At 33.6% G+C, this 16980-nt stretch overlaps 2 protein-coding genes and 1 long non-coding RNA gene across 35 annotated transcripts; all 3 read left to right on the plus strand.

Moving 5' to 3' along the window:
- The first annotated feature begins 1026 nt into the window (after positions 1-1026).
- On the plus strand, positions 1027-2028 carry LOC130975575 (serine/threonine-protein phosphatase 7 long form homolog). Its single transcript, XM_057900346.1, has 3 exons — positions 1027-1095; positions 1369-1637; positions 1779-2028. Exons 1-3 carry the CDS (start codon positions 1027-1029, stop codon positions 2026-2028), a joined length of 588 nt encoding a protein of 195 aa, XP_057756329.1.
- Positions 2029-7288: 5260 nt separating this feature from the next.
- LOC130976607 (uncharacterized) lies at positions 7289-8948 on the plus strand. The gene is made up of 4 exons (XR_009084717.1): positions 7289-7590; positions 7840-7999; positions 8085-8192; positions 8432-8948. It is a non-coding gene; the product is annotated as an uncharacterized LOC130976607 (long non-coding RNA).
- Positions 8949-9758: 810 nt separating this feature from the next.
- Positions 9759-14284, plus strand: LOC130974011 (triose phosphate/phosphate translocator, non-green plastid, chloroplastic-like). 33 transcript variants are annotated; one of them, XR_009084364.1, is made up of 8 exons: positions 9763-9795; positions 10288-10394; positions 11016-11106; positions 11296-11367; positions 11663-11729; positions 12350-12417; positions 12527-13083; positions 13703-14284. XR_009084364.1 is itself a non-coding variant. In XM_057898723.1 (7 exons), the coding sequence occupies exons 1-6, from the start codon at positions 10718-10720 to the stop codon at positions 12529-12531; spliced, it is 336 nt and encodes a 111-aa protein (XP_057754706.1). In that variant the 5' UTR covers positions 10437-10717; the 3' UTR covers positions 12532-13083; positions 13703-14284. The 33 variants fall into 33 exon arrangements, 5 of the variants coding, with proteins under 5 accessions (XP_057754706.1, XP_057754707.1, XP_057754703.1 ...); XR_009084362.1 differs by having other exon boundaries at positions 11308-11367; positions 11647-11729; XR_009084358.1 differs by having other exon boundaries at positions 11308-11367.
- Positions 14285-16980: the final 2696 nt, after the last annotated feature.

Raw genomic sequence — 16980 nt, forward strand, 5'->3', positions numbered from 1 at the left:
ATATAATTCGCTACATCCTGTAGTAGAACTCAATTGCACGTAATTCGTTACAGGGTATCGTGGATTATGTTGAGAGCTGCATTACTTATAAACCACTACAATGATCAAAAGGGGTTTGTGCATAATCTGCTACACCCTGTAGCGGATTATGAGTAGGGGTGCACATGGGTCGGGTGAAGACGGGTTTGATATGACCCATATCCGACCCGAAATATACACCGGGTCTATTTATTAGACCCGAACTCGACCCTAGACCCGATGAAACCAATACACTTTCGGGCCATAATTATACCGGGTGAAAACCAGGCCGTTAACATTACATTACGTTGATACCTTCTTGTAAGCTAGCATGTAAAAATATCCAAATTTTCAAGACTCTAACCATTATTTAATATGGTAAAATTCACTTAGAAAAATATAACAAGAACCAACCCTTCTTTAAAATTAAAGCATAACCACAATTAATACTAAAGTATAATCACAATCAATACCAATATTGTCTAATAACACCAAATATTTAAATCAATACAAATAACACAATATTATGTATTAGTCTAAAGTTTTATGCATTCTAAACATAAAACATTAACTTATAGTCTTATAATGAATAATAACACAAAATATTAAGGTTTATAATACTTAAATTCCACATAAGAATAGCCATGATCTATCACTAATAACACAAAATATTAATTGTATATGATGACCGGGCCACTGGGCCGACTTCGGACGATCCGAGCTATGGCCCGGACCCGACCCGAAATAATGACCGGATCTATTTTTAAGACCCTTACCCGACCCTGAACCCGGCGAAATCACACCAAATTAGCTCCTAAAGTGTTCGAGATCGGACTGCGTCTTCGAGCCGGGTCGGGCCATGTGCATCCCTAATTATGAGTACAGTGGTGATTATATATACCGCGTTAGGCTGTAGCGGAAATCATTTGAACGATTTTAGAAAGAAAGTTAGAGAGAGAAAATAGAGAGAATGGAGAGAAAATTCAAATTCTGGAGTAGTTTCGAAAAATGGAGGATGAACGGCGGTTGTACCGGCTCGACGGTGTTGCTCACATAGCCGGAACCATCGATGAAGAGGTAAGTGTCTCTATTTTTCTTCAATATTTTAATAAATGTATATTTTATTCAATATTAAGGAAATTAATTAGATAGATAGAGACTTAGTTTAGCTTTTGGTTTAAAAATGAAAATTTGAAATTTAAACTTTGACATTTAACAATTAATAGTCAAGGTAGAGAGGTAAATTAGTAATTTTAAAACCCATGTAGCTTAAGAATAGAAACATAAGCTATAGTTTGGTGATGTCATTGTTAGAAATTAAGCCGGTGTTCTTTATTTCTGAAAATGCAGCTTTCCCGATGTGTGCATAACGTCCGTAGGCAACAGAATATGCCATTACATGATAGGATCATACTTTACTTGGAGAGGGCTGGGTTGTACCACCTGGCTAGGCTGAACGCGCATTGGTTCTGGTTGGATGAGCCTCTGGTCAGCGCATTTATCGAGAGGTGGTGGCCTGAGACCCACACTTTCCATATGCCATTCAGAGAGTGTACTATCACGCTCCAAGATGTGGCATACCAGCTCGGGCTGCCCGTGGATGGCCAGGCTGTTTCCGGGTGCATGATAGACTTCCACATGCACATCGAAGGGGCCAGACCGGCATGGGAGTAGTTCGAGAACTTATTTGGTGAGCTTCCATCACTGAATAAGAGAAAGTTATACACAGTCCAATTCATATGGTTTCATGAGCGGTTCAGGGTGTTACCAGCAGATGCTTCGGAGGAGACCATGCACATATATGCACGTGCGTATATTATGATGCATTTGTCGACACAGCTGTTCATGGACAAGAGTGCTAATCGGGTCCACCTTCGCTGGTTGCCTTTTGTGGCGAGACTTGACGATATGGACAGCTATAGCTGGGGTGCCGCTGTATTGGCGTGGCTGTACCGATGCATGTGCAGGGTGGCGAACAGAAACGTCACCAACTTGGCTGGACCCCTTTAGTTGCTACAGTCATGGATCTTTTGGTAGTTCCCCACCCTGAGGCTGCAGGGTTTTGATACTTTCTCTTTTCCATTGGCATTAAGGTATAATTTAATTCACGTATTCTTTCAAGTTCATTACGTTCTATATATGAAATTACATACTTACGTGCTATTTTTGCAATTCAGATGGGCCACATATTTTCCCACTTCTGATGGGAAGGAACAGCGAATTATTCAGTATCGTCTGGCATTGGATCGACTGACTCGTCGAGATGTAAGTATTTTGTTTTTGTTCTTCATTATTTTAACTGTTTTTTCCACACTTATATGTATACATTGGTACAATGCTGACTTGTCTTCTGTCACTCAGATTGTGTGGGAACCATATGGTTCTCTGGACGTACTGGCAGTCATCCATCAGGAGATAGTGGCTGAGGAGCATAGCCAGTTATGGCGGGCCATCACCAGCCTGATATACTTTGCAGTGATTGAGTGGCATCAGGTAGACAAGGTCTTCCCACAGTTAGGGGGCGTACAACATCTACTTGAGCCAGCGCTCAACATAGAGTATCTTCATAGTAAGGACAGCAGGGGTGGAGATAGATGGTTCCCCATTTACTATAGGACATGGCATCAGCATTGGGACGAGCGAGTTCACTATGTGTTGAATGTTCAGAGAGTTCCTGATCCTGATCCATCCGTTGAGTACCTGGACTGGTGGCACCGTGTTGCACATAGAATTCTATCATCAGGGATTGCTTTTGCCAACCTCAGGCTGACCTAGGTTCCGGACGATGCTATACTCAGAGGGTCGTCGCAGGCGCCGACTAGAGTTCCAGCATCCGATATGCCGGATAACAGACGCGTGGAGTAGAGACGACGCATCGGTACACGTGCCACTGATCGCGAGTAGCGCTGGCTCGACGACATGATGCAGGAGGAGCAGGTTGGTGGTGATGACGGAGGCCAGGAAGATCATCGCCTTCGTCGATCTACTGCTAGACGACGGGCTGCTCGTGGTGGATGAGCACCTCCCGTCCACCATGATGACGAGGCTGGATCGTCTTGTCGGCACCCTACAGACACTCATGTTGGTGGCACCGCAGAGGCTAGTTTAGGTGGTACACCTTTTACTCACGTATATAGCTCTCAGGTACTACATGAGTGTAGCACACAGTTGTTAGCCGATCTTGCTACCACTTCTTTCATCATGGATTTGGACGATCAGTTGGCTGGACCCCAGCTCTATGCGAATTTTACTGAGATCATACGGGGTGACGATGTTCATCATTACCAGAGCCCGATTCCAGGCGGCCCTTCCGACCCTCCGGAGTATAGGCCACAGCCAGCGGATATGCCGGACCAGGTTCCTGAGACCTAACTCTCAGTCGACCTGAATGAGACCGCAGGTAGCCTGTATGACACTTGGTTCGACATGGGGGGACGCCACCATCTGCATTTAGAGTTGGGCCACAGGAGGCTCCACTGGGAGATCGGCGAGCGGCTAGGGTTAGGCGTCCGACTCGATGTGGCACAGGCTCACACCTACTTGGTCCATTCGGAGGCGACCATGATGTTGATGGTGACCAGCAGTAGCGCTGATTGTCTTCTTTCTGACCGTTATCCTTGTATGAATTATGACTTATTTATTTTCTGTTAGGATTAACGACTTGTGACAGTTATATCTGTATGAGTTATGTAGTTAACTTATTCTATGTTATTCTTAATGCTTCATGGCTATTATTTTTGTATGACTTATTGCAAATGACGATTACATTTTCTATCAATTTGCATTTTGCATCATGAGTTGTTACTATTAACATATAATCACCACTATACTCATAATCCGCTACAGGGTGTAGCGGATTATGCACAAACCCCTTTTGATCATAAACCGCTACAAGGTGTAGCGATTTATGAGTAATGCAGCCCTCAACGTAATCTGCGATACCCTGTAGCAAATTACGTGCAATTGAGTTCTGCTATAGAGCGTAGCAGATTATATACAGTTGCGTTTGTTGCATTTACGTCTAAAAATTGCCAATTTTGCATTTGCATAAAGCTTTTCTTCAATCGTTTTATTTCTGTAAATTGTCCTTATATTAACATGATTTATATTTGACAAACTTTATATCAAAATGAATTATAATAAAATAAATATTGTTTAGATTATATTATTTAAAATTATTTTTAAATAAAAATACTAAAAAAGACATTAATTTAAATATTTTTTATATTATCCTATAGATATTTTGATGATAAAATATTTTTTGTCTTGTAACTTTTCATAAGATGACGAATATAATCCTTCAATAAAAAAGAAGAAAGACAAGGGGTTGACGATATAATCCACCTAACTTTCATGAATTTTAAGGAGTGGTTACATGTGGATTTCTTCTGTTGTTGATGGCAATGCCGAAGATGACAAAGGGTATCATGTAGTTGTTCTATTTAATTTATGCTTTAGTATAGTGTTGTTCCTTTTTGTTTGTTCTCTTTGCTCTACTTGTTATGTTGAGCTCTTTCATTCAAAAAAAAGGATAAAGACAAAATCTATAAGAGTTTGTTTGGATGAACTTCTAAGAAAAGATATTTTTTCGAGTTATCTATTTTTAAAAGATCTTATGGAGAAGTAAAAGTAATTTTATGTTTGGATATCTTATGTAAAAAGATCTTTTTATCTATCAATTATGTTTGGGTATAATAATATAAAAGTATTTTTTTGTTTATTTATTACATAAAAACATCTTTTTTTTAAGGAAAAAAGATCTTTTAAACAAAGATGTAAATTACAACTTCTCAAAAAAGATCTTTTTTTATTTTTCTAGTGCTTTTAGTTTTACTACTAGAAATTTGCTAAACACACTAAAAAATAAAAAAAGATCTTTTTTCATTCTTTTTTTAACAAAATAATAGCGTCCAAACAAACACTAAAAGTCTATAACTTTAAAAATATTTCTTTTTATTTGTTCTTTTTGTTTCACTTGTTATATTGAGCTCTTTCATTAAAAAAAAAGAAAAAAATAAAATCTATATCTTTAAAAATGAGTCTACAAATAAATATTGAAATAAAAAAGAGTAAATTACAATGGCAACTTTGGTCTTTCTTGTGACGACGCAATTTTTAATGGAAAAAAAAAAAAGTCATTTCGGTCCATGATTTTTTTGAGACAATATCTATGAGTTTTGTCGCTAAGTACTAACACAAATGATTGATCTGAGATATTATGCTGGTGAGATAGACATTACATACCAACATGAATGGTTAGGAAAATATAAGAATAATTTATTTCTGAATTTAAATTGATTAGAGATCTATTTATTTTCAGTCATTAAAAAAAATAACGTAATTTTAATTTTAACTTAAATTATCAAGAATTTATTTATTAAAAATTTATTTTTTTTAAAAAATTGATATAATATTTTTTTAAATTAATTTTTTATCATTGTGATATTATTATATTATTAGTATTTTTTAATAAATTTTTTATTATAAGGTATAATAAACATAAACTAATTAATAATACTTGATACATTATTATAGATATTAAATAAATAAGAAATAATTTTAAAGATTAAATAATAAATCTAATTATCCTCCTAACTCTATAAAATTAACATGTATCAACCTTTTTTATATCTCATGAATAAGTATTTTTTTTCTCTTTATTATCATTTTTTTTCATTTTTTACTCATTTATTTGATTTTATATCTTTTTTTATTCTCTCAAATTTTTTTATATTTTTCTAAACTTACAAATATAAAATAATGTCTTATTATCTTCTAAACCCAGAAAATTAAAAATCTTTCATATGCTATAATCATCTTTAAAATTAACCACAAAAATTATTTGACACATAATTTATCGAGGTCATTAAAACATTCAAATAGAAATAAAATGTTTATTTTGACATAATTTTGCTTCTTGGTTAAATGGTGCATTAGATTTGTGGTTTTACTCTGCTATTCAATTTTTGTTGATTTTAATTTTTTTGTTTATAAATAAGAGATTATCACTTTATATATGACTATATATATAAACAATGCAATTTTTAAAGTTAATCATAAATTATCGAGTTAATACTCAAAATTTAAAATAATTCTTGAAATTTGATTCTCAACTTAATTTAACCCACAAATTACCAACTGACTCAAATTTTTCTAAAATTTTAAGACGTGACTCAAATTGGTCCTTCTGTCTATTTCCGTCACCGAAAAACTGACGTAACACGTATAGTTAACATTTAGCAGTCTCAATGGTGGTTTGACGTGGCAAAATTTTTGTATGCATCAATTTAACCCTCCAATAATTTGAAAAAAAAACTAGCAACTCCTATTTCTTCCAAATCATTGTATTTCTTGTGAATTGGGAAGCAGGAGCAAGCCCCAGGTAGCTCTAACATATCCTCTAGATCTGCCTCTTCTCGTACTTCTTTATTTCATTATTAGCATTTGCCATCCTCTGCTTCAATTCGGCCTCTGAGTCATTGTCGCCGTCACAGTTGTGGGTCAACATTTGTCTCTATTCTGGCTCTACGTATTCTGATTCTTCTTTGCCGTCGCAGTGCTTGGGTTGGCTGTCTGCCTCCACTCCTCTTCTGAATCTTCTACTGCTTGTGCTAGAAAATTTTGGGTGACCCTAATCTGCATAGTGCTAGGTAAATAAGTGTGAAAAGTTTTCAACTTGACCTACAGCAACACCATGTGCACACAGCATCAGCAAGACTTAAACCCACTTTCTAAAATTAGACTCTTGAGACAACTCTCTTTTTTTTTGGTGTCATGGAATTCTGATTCCTTTTAAATGGATTGGCCACCATAAAAATTTATTGTAGCAAAGCTCTCTGAAAAGGGTGAACAACAACTATTTTCTTAGAAATATTTTTTCGAAAAACAAAGAGAAAACTTAGGTTGAAAGTTGGAATCTTTTGGAAAAGATCATAGTACCAATGCTTTCACACTACTAGAAAACTAGTTATTACAGACGGATATTTCCGACGGATTTTATCCCACTGAAATACAGAGGGAATTTCAGAGGGATTTTTTGTCGGAAAACAAAAAAATGGATTAGCATAAATTACAGACAGAAAAGAGAATCCGTCGATAAATCCGTCGGAAAAATTATTTTTTTTTCAGTGAGAAATAGTTACAGACGAAAAATTCGTCTGTAATTAAATAGACAAAACGCTGCGTTTTTACTAAATTATTACAGACGAAAAATCCGTCTATAATTTAAATTTTCTGTCGGAAATATTTAATTAAACCTAAAGAAGGACGAGCTTGTTCCAAATGAAACATGAGCTTCTTCATCTCTTCATAGCACGAGCTAGTTCTTCCCTCTGTGGCTGCTACTTCTGCTTCTTCCGCCGTTGCCGCTGCTGAGCCGTTGCGTCACATAATATCTCTCTGTCATCCCTTGCGTCGCATGAGATCCCTCCGTCGCCGCTCTCGTCGCATCTACTCCCATCGTCGCAGAGCTCTCTCTGTCGCCCCTCTCATCGCATCTGTTCCCTCTGACTCCTCTTCCATCTAAGCTCAACCCGCTCTCTCAGTTCTTCTCGTAACCATCTCAAATTTCAGGTATATATATATATCCTGATTTTGTGATTCTGTTCTTCGTGATAAATCTTAGGGCTCAATTTTTCTATGCCAGTTTTAGGTTATCATACTATGCTTTTGTGCTTTGTTTGAATCTGTAGGTTTACTTTGATTTTGATGAATTATTTTCTGCAATCAAAGCTTTTTTGACCTAAAATTCATGGTAGGCCATTGCTTTTGTATAGTTTTTAACTTTCATAGTTTGATATTGATTTTTGATGAATTTTGCAGGTTTTCTCTGAAGAAAGGTGGAAAGGATGGTGATGATGGTACTGAAGAAGTGACTATTTTAACGTTGGTAGAGAAGTCCATGTTGTCCACGCTTCAAAGAGCTTCATTGGTAGAGAAGTCCTGGCAGAAGCCACCAGAGAGGATGAGGGTTTTATCTAATGTACGTTGTTATTCTAAATTTTAAGTGATGTGGTTACACTGCTTATGCCTTGGTTAAGGAAGCTTATTAAATATTGTTTTGTTAGGCACTAAAAACCAGCAACTATGGTTCTGAACCTATACTTCAAAATTGTGGAATTTCTATAAGCACCAGCTTTACTCAAGTGGATGGTCATGTTCTGCTTTCAACAAGGGTATTTAATATTTCTTTTTGTTATTGTGCTCTTGAAACTTGTTTATTGTGTGTTGCCTTGTTGTTCTATTTGAACTTGGTGACTTGAGATTTTCTTAATTATGACTTAGAAGGTCCCTGAAGAATATAGTACTAAATTTGATGGATCTTCAGGAAGCCAGTTGTAAAGTAGAATACAAATAGCCATTAACAAAATTGTACTCATGTTGTCATAAAATATAGTTGGTGCTGTGTTTGTAGGAATTTTTAGCTCTCCAAGCAAGTTCTCCAACCAAACAAGCTCAGCTTCACATGATGTAAGGCTCCTAAATTCTCTCTCTATGAAAGCTAGTAGCTTATATTAGTAGCCTATTTTCTACAAGATCAAGAGATAAGATTAGACCCAAGGTATAAACAAAAGCCTGAAACTGAAACTGACCTTCTATCTCAATATTCATTGCCCAATTTGAATAAGAGAAGGCAAACAATTTCGTGATCTCATATTTGTGAAGCTGCAACCCATACTCTTTTGTCCCTTGAAGATAGCTCAACACCTTTTCGATAGCCTTCTAGTGAATAATAAGGGACAATGTATGAATTGACTTCCCTTGCTCACTGCAAAGGATAATTTAGGGCGAGTGATAGTGAAGTACTATAATGATCCAATCGCAGTCCTTTAGAACTTTGGATCTTCGGATTTTTTAAACCTGTAGACATCAAATAAAGAGAAGAAATCATAGGATTAGGCTTTGGACTTGTCCTCCCATACCAAGTACGGATAACAGAATATATATTTAGTTTGTGATAAATGAAATTGTCCTGAACCATTCATTTGTATCCCAATTTTTAGAAAATAATTGGTGTTTGATGAATCAACTAAGATGTGTTAATAGTAAGAGTATTAATGTAAGATCAGAGAAACTGAATGAATTAAACTTGATTGAATTCATTACAGCATATACAACGAGAGAAACTATTTATATAGAACTGAACTAGTTAAGTCTAGTTTGCTCATTTGTTGTGCATGTGACTTGATTTTTATTTTGTTAGAAAATGATTACTTAATTTTACTCAAGGCTTAGGTTATTGTCAAATGTTGCTGCTGCCAATTAAAGTTTCTTGGCGGCCGGGTGCTACAACCAATAAATGAATTGAAGTTTAATTGAAGAATGTTCAATTAGTTGGAAAAATAACCTTTGAATAATTTGATTATTGTTAAACATTGCTGCTGCTGAATAAGTTTTTAGGCGGGTGCAACTAACCATGCAATAAATGAAGTTGAAAATTATGAATGCTTAGTTGGAACCTTTGAATGATTCGTGAAACTTGCTAGCACTTAAATTTAACATTGTAATTTTATTTGGTATTTTTTAATTCTCAATTCAGTCTCTTTCTCAAATTTGACATAGCTACTCATCAATTTGGTAAACTCTGAATTACTATTTATAATTTAATGATATTATTATATAATATTAATTTATAATATCCTCAATAATTAATTTGGTCACCTGCTACTTTATTTCTCCAAACCAACGTGTAATTTTGTCTTTATACTAATTCTGTTGGCAGATACATTTTCTGTATGCGACTATACAAAATCAAAGTTTGAAGTGCTGTCGTCTGAGGTAATCCATATGTTTTAACATTTCGTTTTGGCTATCTATTATCTGATAAAGTCATAGGAATATAACTCCATTTCCTTTTGAGGAGCTAATACATGAGCGAATATCATGAAATGTTGCATCTGCACTGGCATCTTTGAAGTAGCCTGGGAATCTCAGGGGACTTTTCAGTTCTGTATTCTATAGACCCCTTTCTGAGAATATATTTTAAAACTTACAAGTAGCAGAAATTCTACCAACAAGTGTTTTTTTAAATAAAAGAAATGATATAAGTAAAGCTTAATACCAAAGACAGATGAACATCTAAACTCTCATAGAAATCATGCTTGGTTTTTGCCAATTGCATCATGTATTTAGCTTGTATACTTGTCAACCAAACCAATGTCTTTGGCACACATTGTTACTGAATAATGAATGATGAATATTTCATTAACTTATTGTCACATATTGCTCTGGATCTTTCTTTCTTCTTATACTCTCTCTCTTCACATGAAGTCTCGGAATATTGCTCTGGATCTTTGCTTGGTAATATCAGTAGCAGCAATATGACTATGGTAGTTTCAACTGACCCTGCTCACTCCTTAAGCGACTCTTTTGCTCAGGTACCTAACGAGACCAAGAAAATCTCTTGATTGTTAGTTTAGTAGTTGTTCATATGGATAAAACTTCAGAAGTGTAATGCTACAATCTTGTTAGTAGTTCTTCAATATGGATAAAACTTCACTGCAATAAGTCTATTTATAATCATGCATGAATTTAATAAGAATCATATCCAAAGGTAAAACAAGCAAGGTTTGAGATAAATAAATTTAGAGCTATAGTAATTCCAGCATTCAAGTATCTACTCTATTAGTATCTTATGAGAAGGAAGTTGAGAGAGAAACTGCAAAAACTGCTGACGTGAAGGAGAAGGGTGCTGACCCTTATGATCTCAAGCAGCAGGTATCTAATTTCAATTTAAGCTACAAAAATAAGGGAATTTGTAAATTCTAAATTCTAACTGCATAAGCTCATTTTCAGTTATGTCTTTGTCTACAATTCTTTTTGACTCAGTTGCATATAAGAGTCCTTTTAGTAGAGACATGGATTCAAATAAGCATTGCCAGTAAACTGTGATATCATTCAATTTTTCACTTAGCTTTCAAGATTTTTTGTTGTCTACTTATCAAGGATGAATTCATAAAATTTTCTTTCACACCTTGGTGTTGCTTTTAAATGTTTAGGGCATCAACTTTATTTATTGGAGTTTATGAACCTATGAAGCAGAAACTGTTGAGGATGTTTTCTGAAAACCTGAGTGCTTTTGCTCATCTGGTAAGATGTTACTTACATAAACCTTGATCTGAAAATATAAGATGTTAAATAATCCTATTTCTTACTACTTTTCTTTTGCTGTATTCTTCCTTTTCAATCTCGTTTTCACATGAAACTCGTATAACGCCATATGTAGATGATTCCATGTTATGTACTGTAATCCGCATGCAAATCAGTAAGAATATCTAGTTTTTCACACAGACAATTAAAGCTATGGAACCATTTTTCACTGTTGTTCTTTCCTCCCTCTTCCTTGGTGAGGTAATGTTCAAGCACTTTCAATTTTTCATGCACTTTCTTACTTGATCATGTAAGACTCAATTGGTTATATTTTTGGCTTGAGATTAGGATACAAATTTTTGTCTCTCTGACGAAACACTCCTTTCTAATGGACATACCTAATTTCAATTGCTTAGTTTGATATTTGTCATCCCCATATGATTTGGTTTTTCATGGATGTAAAGTCTTATATTTGATCGGCAGCAATACAATGTAATAGTTGCATTTAGCTAATCTCCAGTTTGATCCTTAAATGAATAGACGCCGACTTTTGCAGTAGTTTCTTCTCTTGTACCGATAGTAGGAGTAGCACTGGCATCAATGACTGAAGTCTCCTTCAATTGGTAATTGAACAAACTAGTGCTATTGAATGCAGAGTTTTTTTTGCAGCAATACCGAATAACTAATTCTGCTACCTTACCAAATAGGATTAGCTTTGCTACTGCTATGGCATCTAACCTTACTAACCAGTCGCGGAACGTTTTGAGCAAAAAACTCATGGTCAATGAAGAGGAAAATGAAGTATTTTTCGAAGAAATGGCAAATGTGTCACTTTCAAATATTTTATGTATTTTTCTCTTTTTTATATTTTATTTTTAATACCAGAAATAAAAAATTAATATAAAATAAAAATAAATATAAATTTAAAATAGTTTTACATATACATTTAATTATATAACAGTATATTAATAAAAATAATTATTTTTTATATTAATTAAATGAATAATCATCTAAACAATAAATATAATTATACAATTATATAAAATATTTTATATTATCAGTATAATATATATATAAAGGTTATGTTCCCTGTAACCTAAACTTATTATTTATTTTATAAACATTTAAAATACTCTCAAGACTCACCTCGACAATCCCATATAATAATTCTCCTGTGGAGTCATAGTAGTTTTCATTCTTATTTTATTTTGTTTTCTCCCTCAACGCCAAAATTATCTTTCAGTTTGAAGAATCGTTGGTGGAGCTGCTACAAAATCTCGCAGACATATATATTACATTCCAAGGTTGAAGGTAATTTAGCTTCTTTTGTTTAATTATTTTTATTTTCCTGTATAACGGAAAATAGTTTGAAGACTAAGGTTTAGGAAGCTCACTTTGATTGCTGCATTTTATATTACAGATTAACAATCAGCACAATGTTGATGAGTAAGCACTTGTTGTGAATTGATGAGTAAGCACTTGTTGATGAGTAACCAATTGAGTAATCATAGAGCTTTGTAAACTGAGTGCACATTCGTTGGCTGAAAATGTAATTGATCATTTTTCTTGTGCAAGTCCCTTTTGCACGGTCTTCACTGAACCATGATGATGTATTCATCCTAGACTCACAGAATAAGATTTATCAATTCAATGGAGCTAATTCAAATATTCAGGAAAGAGCCAAGGCTTTGGAAGTTATCCAGTATGTGAAGGAAAAGTATCATGAAGGGAAGTGTAATGTTGCCATTGTTGGTAAGGGCACATAGTACATGTTTCCATGTCACTTTCCAAAAACCCTATTATAATTTTGTATTTTTATTTGTTTATGACAATAAAAACGTGTTTCATGATGGAAAGTTGGACACTGAGTCAGACAGGTGAATTTTGGGTTATCTTTGGTGGTTTTGCTCCAGTTCGAAAGAAAGTAGTTAGTGATGATGATATCATTCCTTAGACAACTCCTGCACAACTCTTTAGGTAAGTTGATTTTATTGTCCTCCCTGACCCTGTTTCTTCTTGATGCATGCTTTAAAAAGATATAATAGTGATATGTCAATGATTTTAGCTGAGATAAATCCACAACAAAGAGATTCATTGGCTACTACCTTTTAAACATTTTGCCTAATGAGTAGATCTACTTCTCTGCTAGCAACTCAAGACAAAAAATGGTTCTTTTGTTGATTATAAAAATATTGTGCTACTTTTAAATGAACTTTTGGAGACATAAGGGAATCTTGATTAGAACTAAGTATTTGGAGTATCCTCATTGTCGAAAATTTGTAGACGTCTTACCAAGTTACCTTGTTGCATGCTGGCCATAGTAGTGCCAGTCTTTTCTCTTTTCTTTTGTTATTAGTGGTAAATTTAATAATTATATTTAGGTAGGTACAGGTTCAGGTTTTTCCATCTTTGCCGAAAAGAAAATTGAAGGAAAGAATATCATAATATTTAAATTAAATTTGCCAAAAAGAAAAATGAAGGAAAGATATCATAGTTTTTAAATTAAATTGAACATCTCCAAATCAAGTCACAGATCATGATGATTTCATACTCCGTTGGAACTTGCCTTTCTTTCTAATACTTTCTACTCTCACAGTCACGGGATAGATTGAATGGGCTGAATCAAGGAGGGCCAAGACAAAGAGCAGAAGCTTTGGCTGCTTTGAACTCTGCATTTAAATCATCATCCGGAACCAAAAGTTCTAGCCCTAAGACAACTGGAAGAAGTCAAGGATCACAAAGAGCAGCAGCAGTAGCTGCTCTCTCTCAAGTTCTTACTGCTGAGAAGAAGAAACAATCACCTTATTCTTCTCCTGTGGCAACCAGAAGTCCTGTTGTAGAAACTAGCACTTCCGGTGAGAAATATAGCTCTTATTGTCCAAGTTAAATGTGTCACAAAAGAAAGATTAGCTATTATGAGAAGGTTAGAGCGTCAAGTAGTTCTAGTGCAGTTCCACTACCACCGCCACCGCCGCCACCCTCAATGTCTTCGGATGAGGGCTATGATGATGATGAGGATGAAGATGACACTGAAGACTATAGCTGATAGTTTTAGTATGGTTGAACAATATACTAGGAATTATAGTTGATGATCAATACATTTTGTTTATGTTTTGAATTATATTGACTTTGCTTGTTTATAATACTTTTCTTTTAGTTTGATAATACGATGAATTTGTTTATGTTTTGAAATATTATAAATATTTAAATATAAATTAGATAAAAATTTGTATTAAATTTATATTTATTTTGTATGAAAATAAATTTATTTTGTAATTAGAAAAAGTAAAAAAAATTCTATTTTACCTTACAGACGGATTTTCTGTTTGTAATCATGATTTTCCAAAGTTTAAATTACAGACGGAAAATCCGTCGAAAAATTCGTCTGTAATTACAGAGAGAAAATCCGTCGAAAAATCCGTCTGTAATTACAGACGGAAAATCCGTCTGTAAGTTTGTCGCCTTCAGGAAATGGAGGGAGGGTTTACAGAGGGAAAATTCGTCGGTAAATCGTAAAAATCCGTCGGTAATTTTTCGACAGAAAAAAAATCCGTCGGTAAATAATTTCCGACGGGACTTTTACAGTGGGACAAAATTCGTCGGTAATTTCGTCGGTAACCAAAAATCCGTCTGTAATAAAGACTAAATCTGTCTGTATTTATCCATTTTCTAGTTGTGTCACTTGAAGGATTTGATCTTACCTGAGATCCAATTGACTTGATTGATTTCAGCTTCCTCAACAAATTTTTTTTCAACCCATTCATTCTTTGTCCCAGAATAAAAAGTAATAAAAATAAAAAATTAATTTTGATTTTGTTATCTGAACAAATTAGGGTGAAGATTGAAAAAATAAAGTTTAAAACTTTTTCTTTTTTTCATTTTGGATTCTTCTTTTGATGTATTGGACTCTTAGTTCCTAGTTGAGAGGAGAGAGAGAGAGTACTATAATGATAATAGTGGTGGTGGTAAGTATAAAAGAACGGTAAAATTGAAAAAAAAATTGTTGACCATATGGCCCCTGAAATTTGTTAGGTTAGTTTTTCGATGACGAAAAATGACGAAAAGGTCAAATTGAGGCACGAGTCAAAATTTCAGGGTACAGTTTGAGTCAATTGAAAGTTTAAGGGCTAAATTGCGTCGGGGTCAAATTTCAGAGACTATTTTAAGTATTAATCCTAAATTATCATTGTTTAATTATTATGACATTCTTAAATTCAATGTACATTAATCTACATATATTGTTGCTTTTGTTGTCGTTGTTATTGTTATATATGACACATATGTTAAATAATATGTTCATTAATGTTCATTTTTTACTTAAATTATCCAAATTATAAAACTAATAATACATCATAGAATTATTATTATTACTAATTTATTAGTTATATTTTAATTTTATTATTTTTATATTTAAAAATATTATTGAAAATTATTTATTTAGTTTTGTAATAAATTATATTTTTAAATTTGAATAGTTTATTAATTATTTATATTTATTATACTATATATTTAAGAATTTATTGAAAAAATATTAATATAAAAAAATAATTAAAAAATATTATATCAAAATTTTTTAGTATAAATAGGTTCATGGCCAATTTAGCATTAAAACAACGTCGTTTTATCTAACTAAATAAGATAAAAAGACCCCTGACTAATTTGAATTTTGGACAAATCGGCCTGTCTTTTTCTAACTATCCACGTTGGCATTTAACGTCCACCTTACCAGTTTAACGTGCCAGATCAGATCAGCAATTTTTGTTAGTGTTTGATGACAAAACTCACAATAGAACTGCATTGTCTTATGAAAATGAGAGACAAGGATCGAAATGACTCTTTTTTCCGTAAAAAATCGCATTGTCTTTCGTAAAAAGGTACAGGGGCCAATTAATAGTTCACTCAAATAAAAAGGCACAGCACACAAGTGAATTTGAAGGACTATTCGATAAGTGTTTTTTTAAGGTTGAAAAAAATATTGTATTATTATAAAAATAAAGATTAGAGTTTGAGAAGAGAAGAAAGATAAAAGGGAATAAGGAGAATAAGAGATGATGTTATTAATGATTGATGTTATACACAAAACATCATAAAAAAAACTATTTATAGAAGGACCCAAATTCTAGCTCACTTAACTAGGTTACATCTGTAATTGATTCTATCTACTTGAAATTTAAATTATAGTTACAATTTGGACATTCATAATAAATATATTTATATCACTCTCCCTTAAATGTCCTTAGTATAATACGTTAGATAGCTGTCTCATTAAAAATTTTATAAAAAAAAATCGAAGTGGGACGAAAATCATAGTTAAGAAGAAAAAGAATATACTAACTTTTCAATCTTATACTTTTCATATTATTCGCCCTGATAATTATATCATATCATTTGATATCTTTTAACCGGCGCATCCTAATCTTATATACTGACTTTTCAAATGTTAAAGTAGGTAGTGTTTGGTTGAGAAAATGTTTGAGAAATGTTTGGAAATGGTTGAGAAATGTTTGGATGGGACCCGAAAAGGGTGGTAGTGTCCGAGTTTTAGAGGAGATGCTGCCGAAATTTTATAAAATTGAAAGTTTTATTTAAAGTAATTAATTAAAAAGATTTGTTTTCAAGCATTATACGTTTTAAGATTGATTTGTCTATCAAAGAAAGAATTTTGTTTTGGAACTGAGATTGTTAACGAACAGAATGAAAAAGAGGATGATGAGGATTTTATTTGGAATATGGCTTTGAAATGAACTTGGAAATGAGATTTGGATTGATGAATGATTATGATGTTGAGAATGTTGAGATGTGAACTTTGAATTATTCACATGGCTTATGAATTTGAAATATCTGAGATACGAGGTTCCCTGGATTAAGTGCCGT

The sequence above is a fragment of the Arachis stenosperma genome, chromosome 4 (assembly GCF_014773155.1).
Source record: "Arachis stenosperma cultivar V10309 chromosome 4, arast.V10309.gnm1.PFL2, whole genome shotgun sequence".
Taxonomy (NCBI): domain Eukaryota; kingdom Viridiplantae; phylum Streptophyta; class Magnoliopsida; order Fabales; family Fabaceae; genus Arachis; species Arachis stenosperma.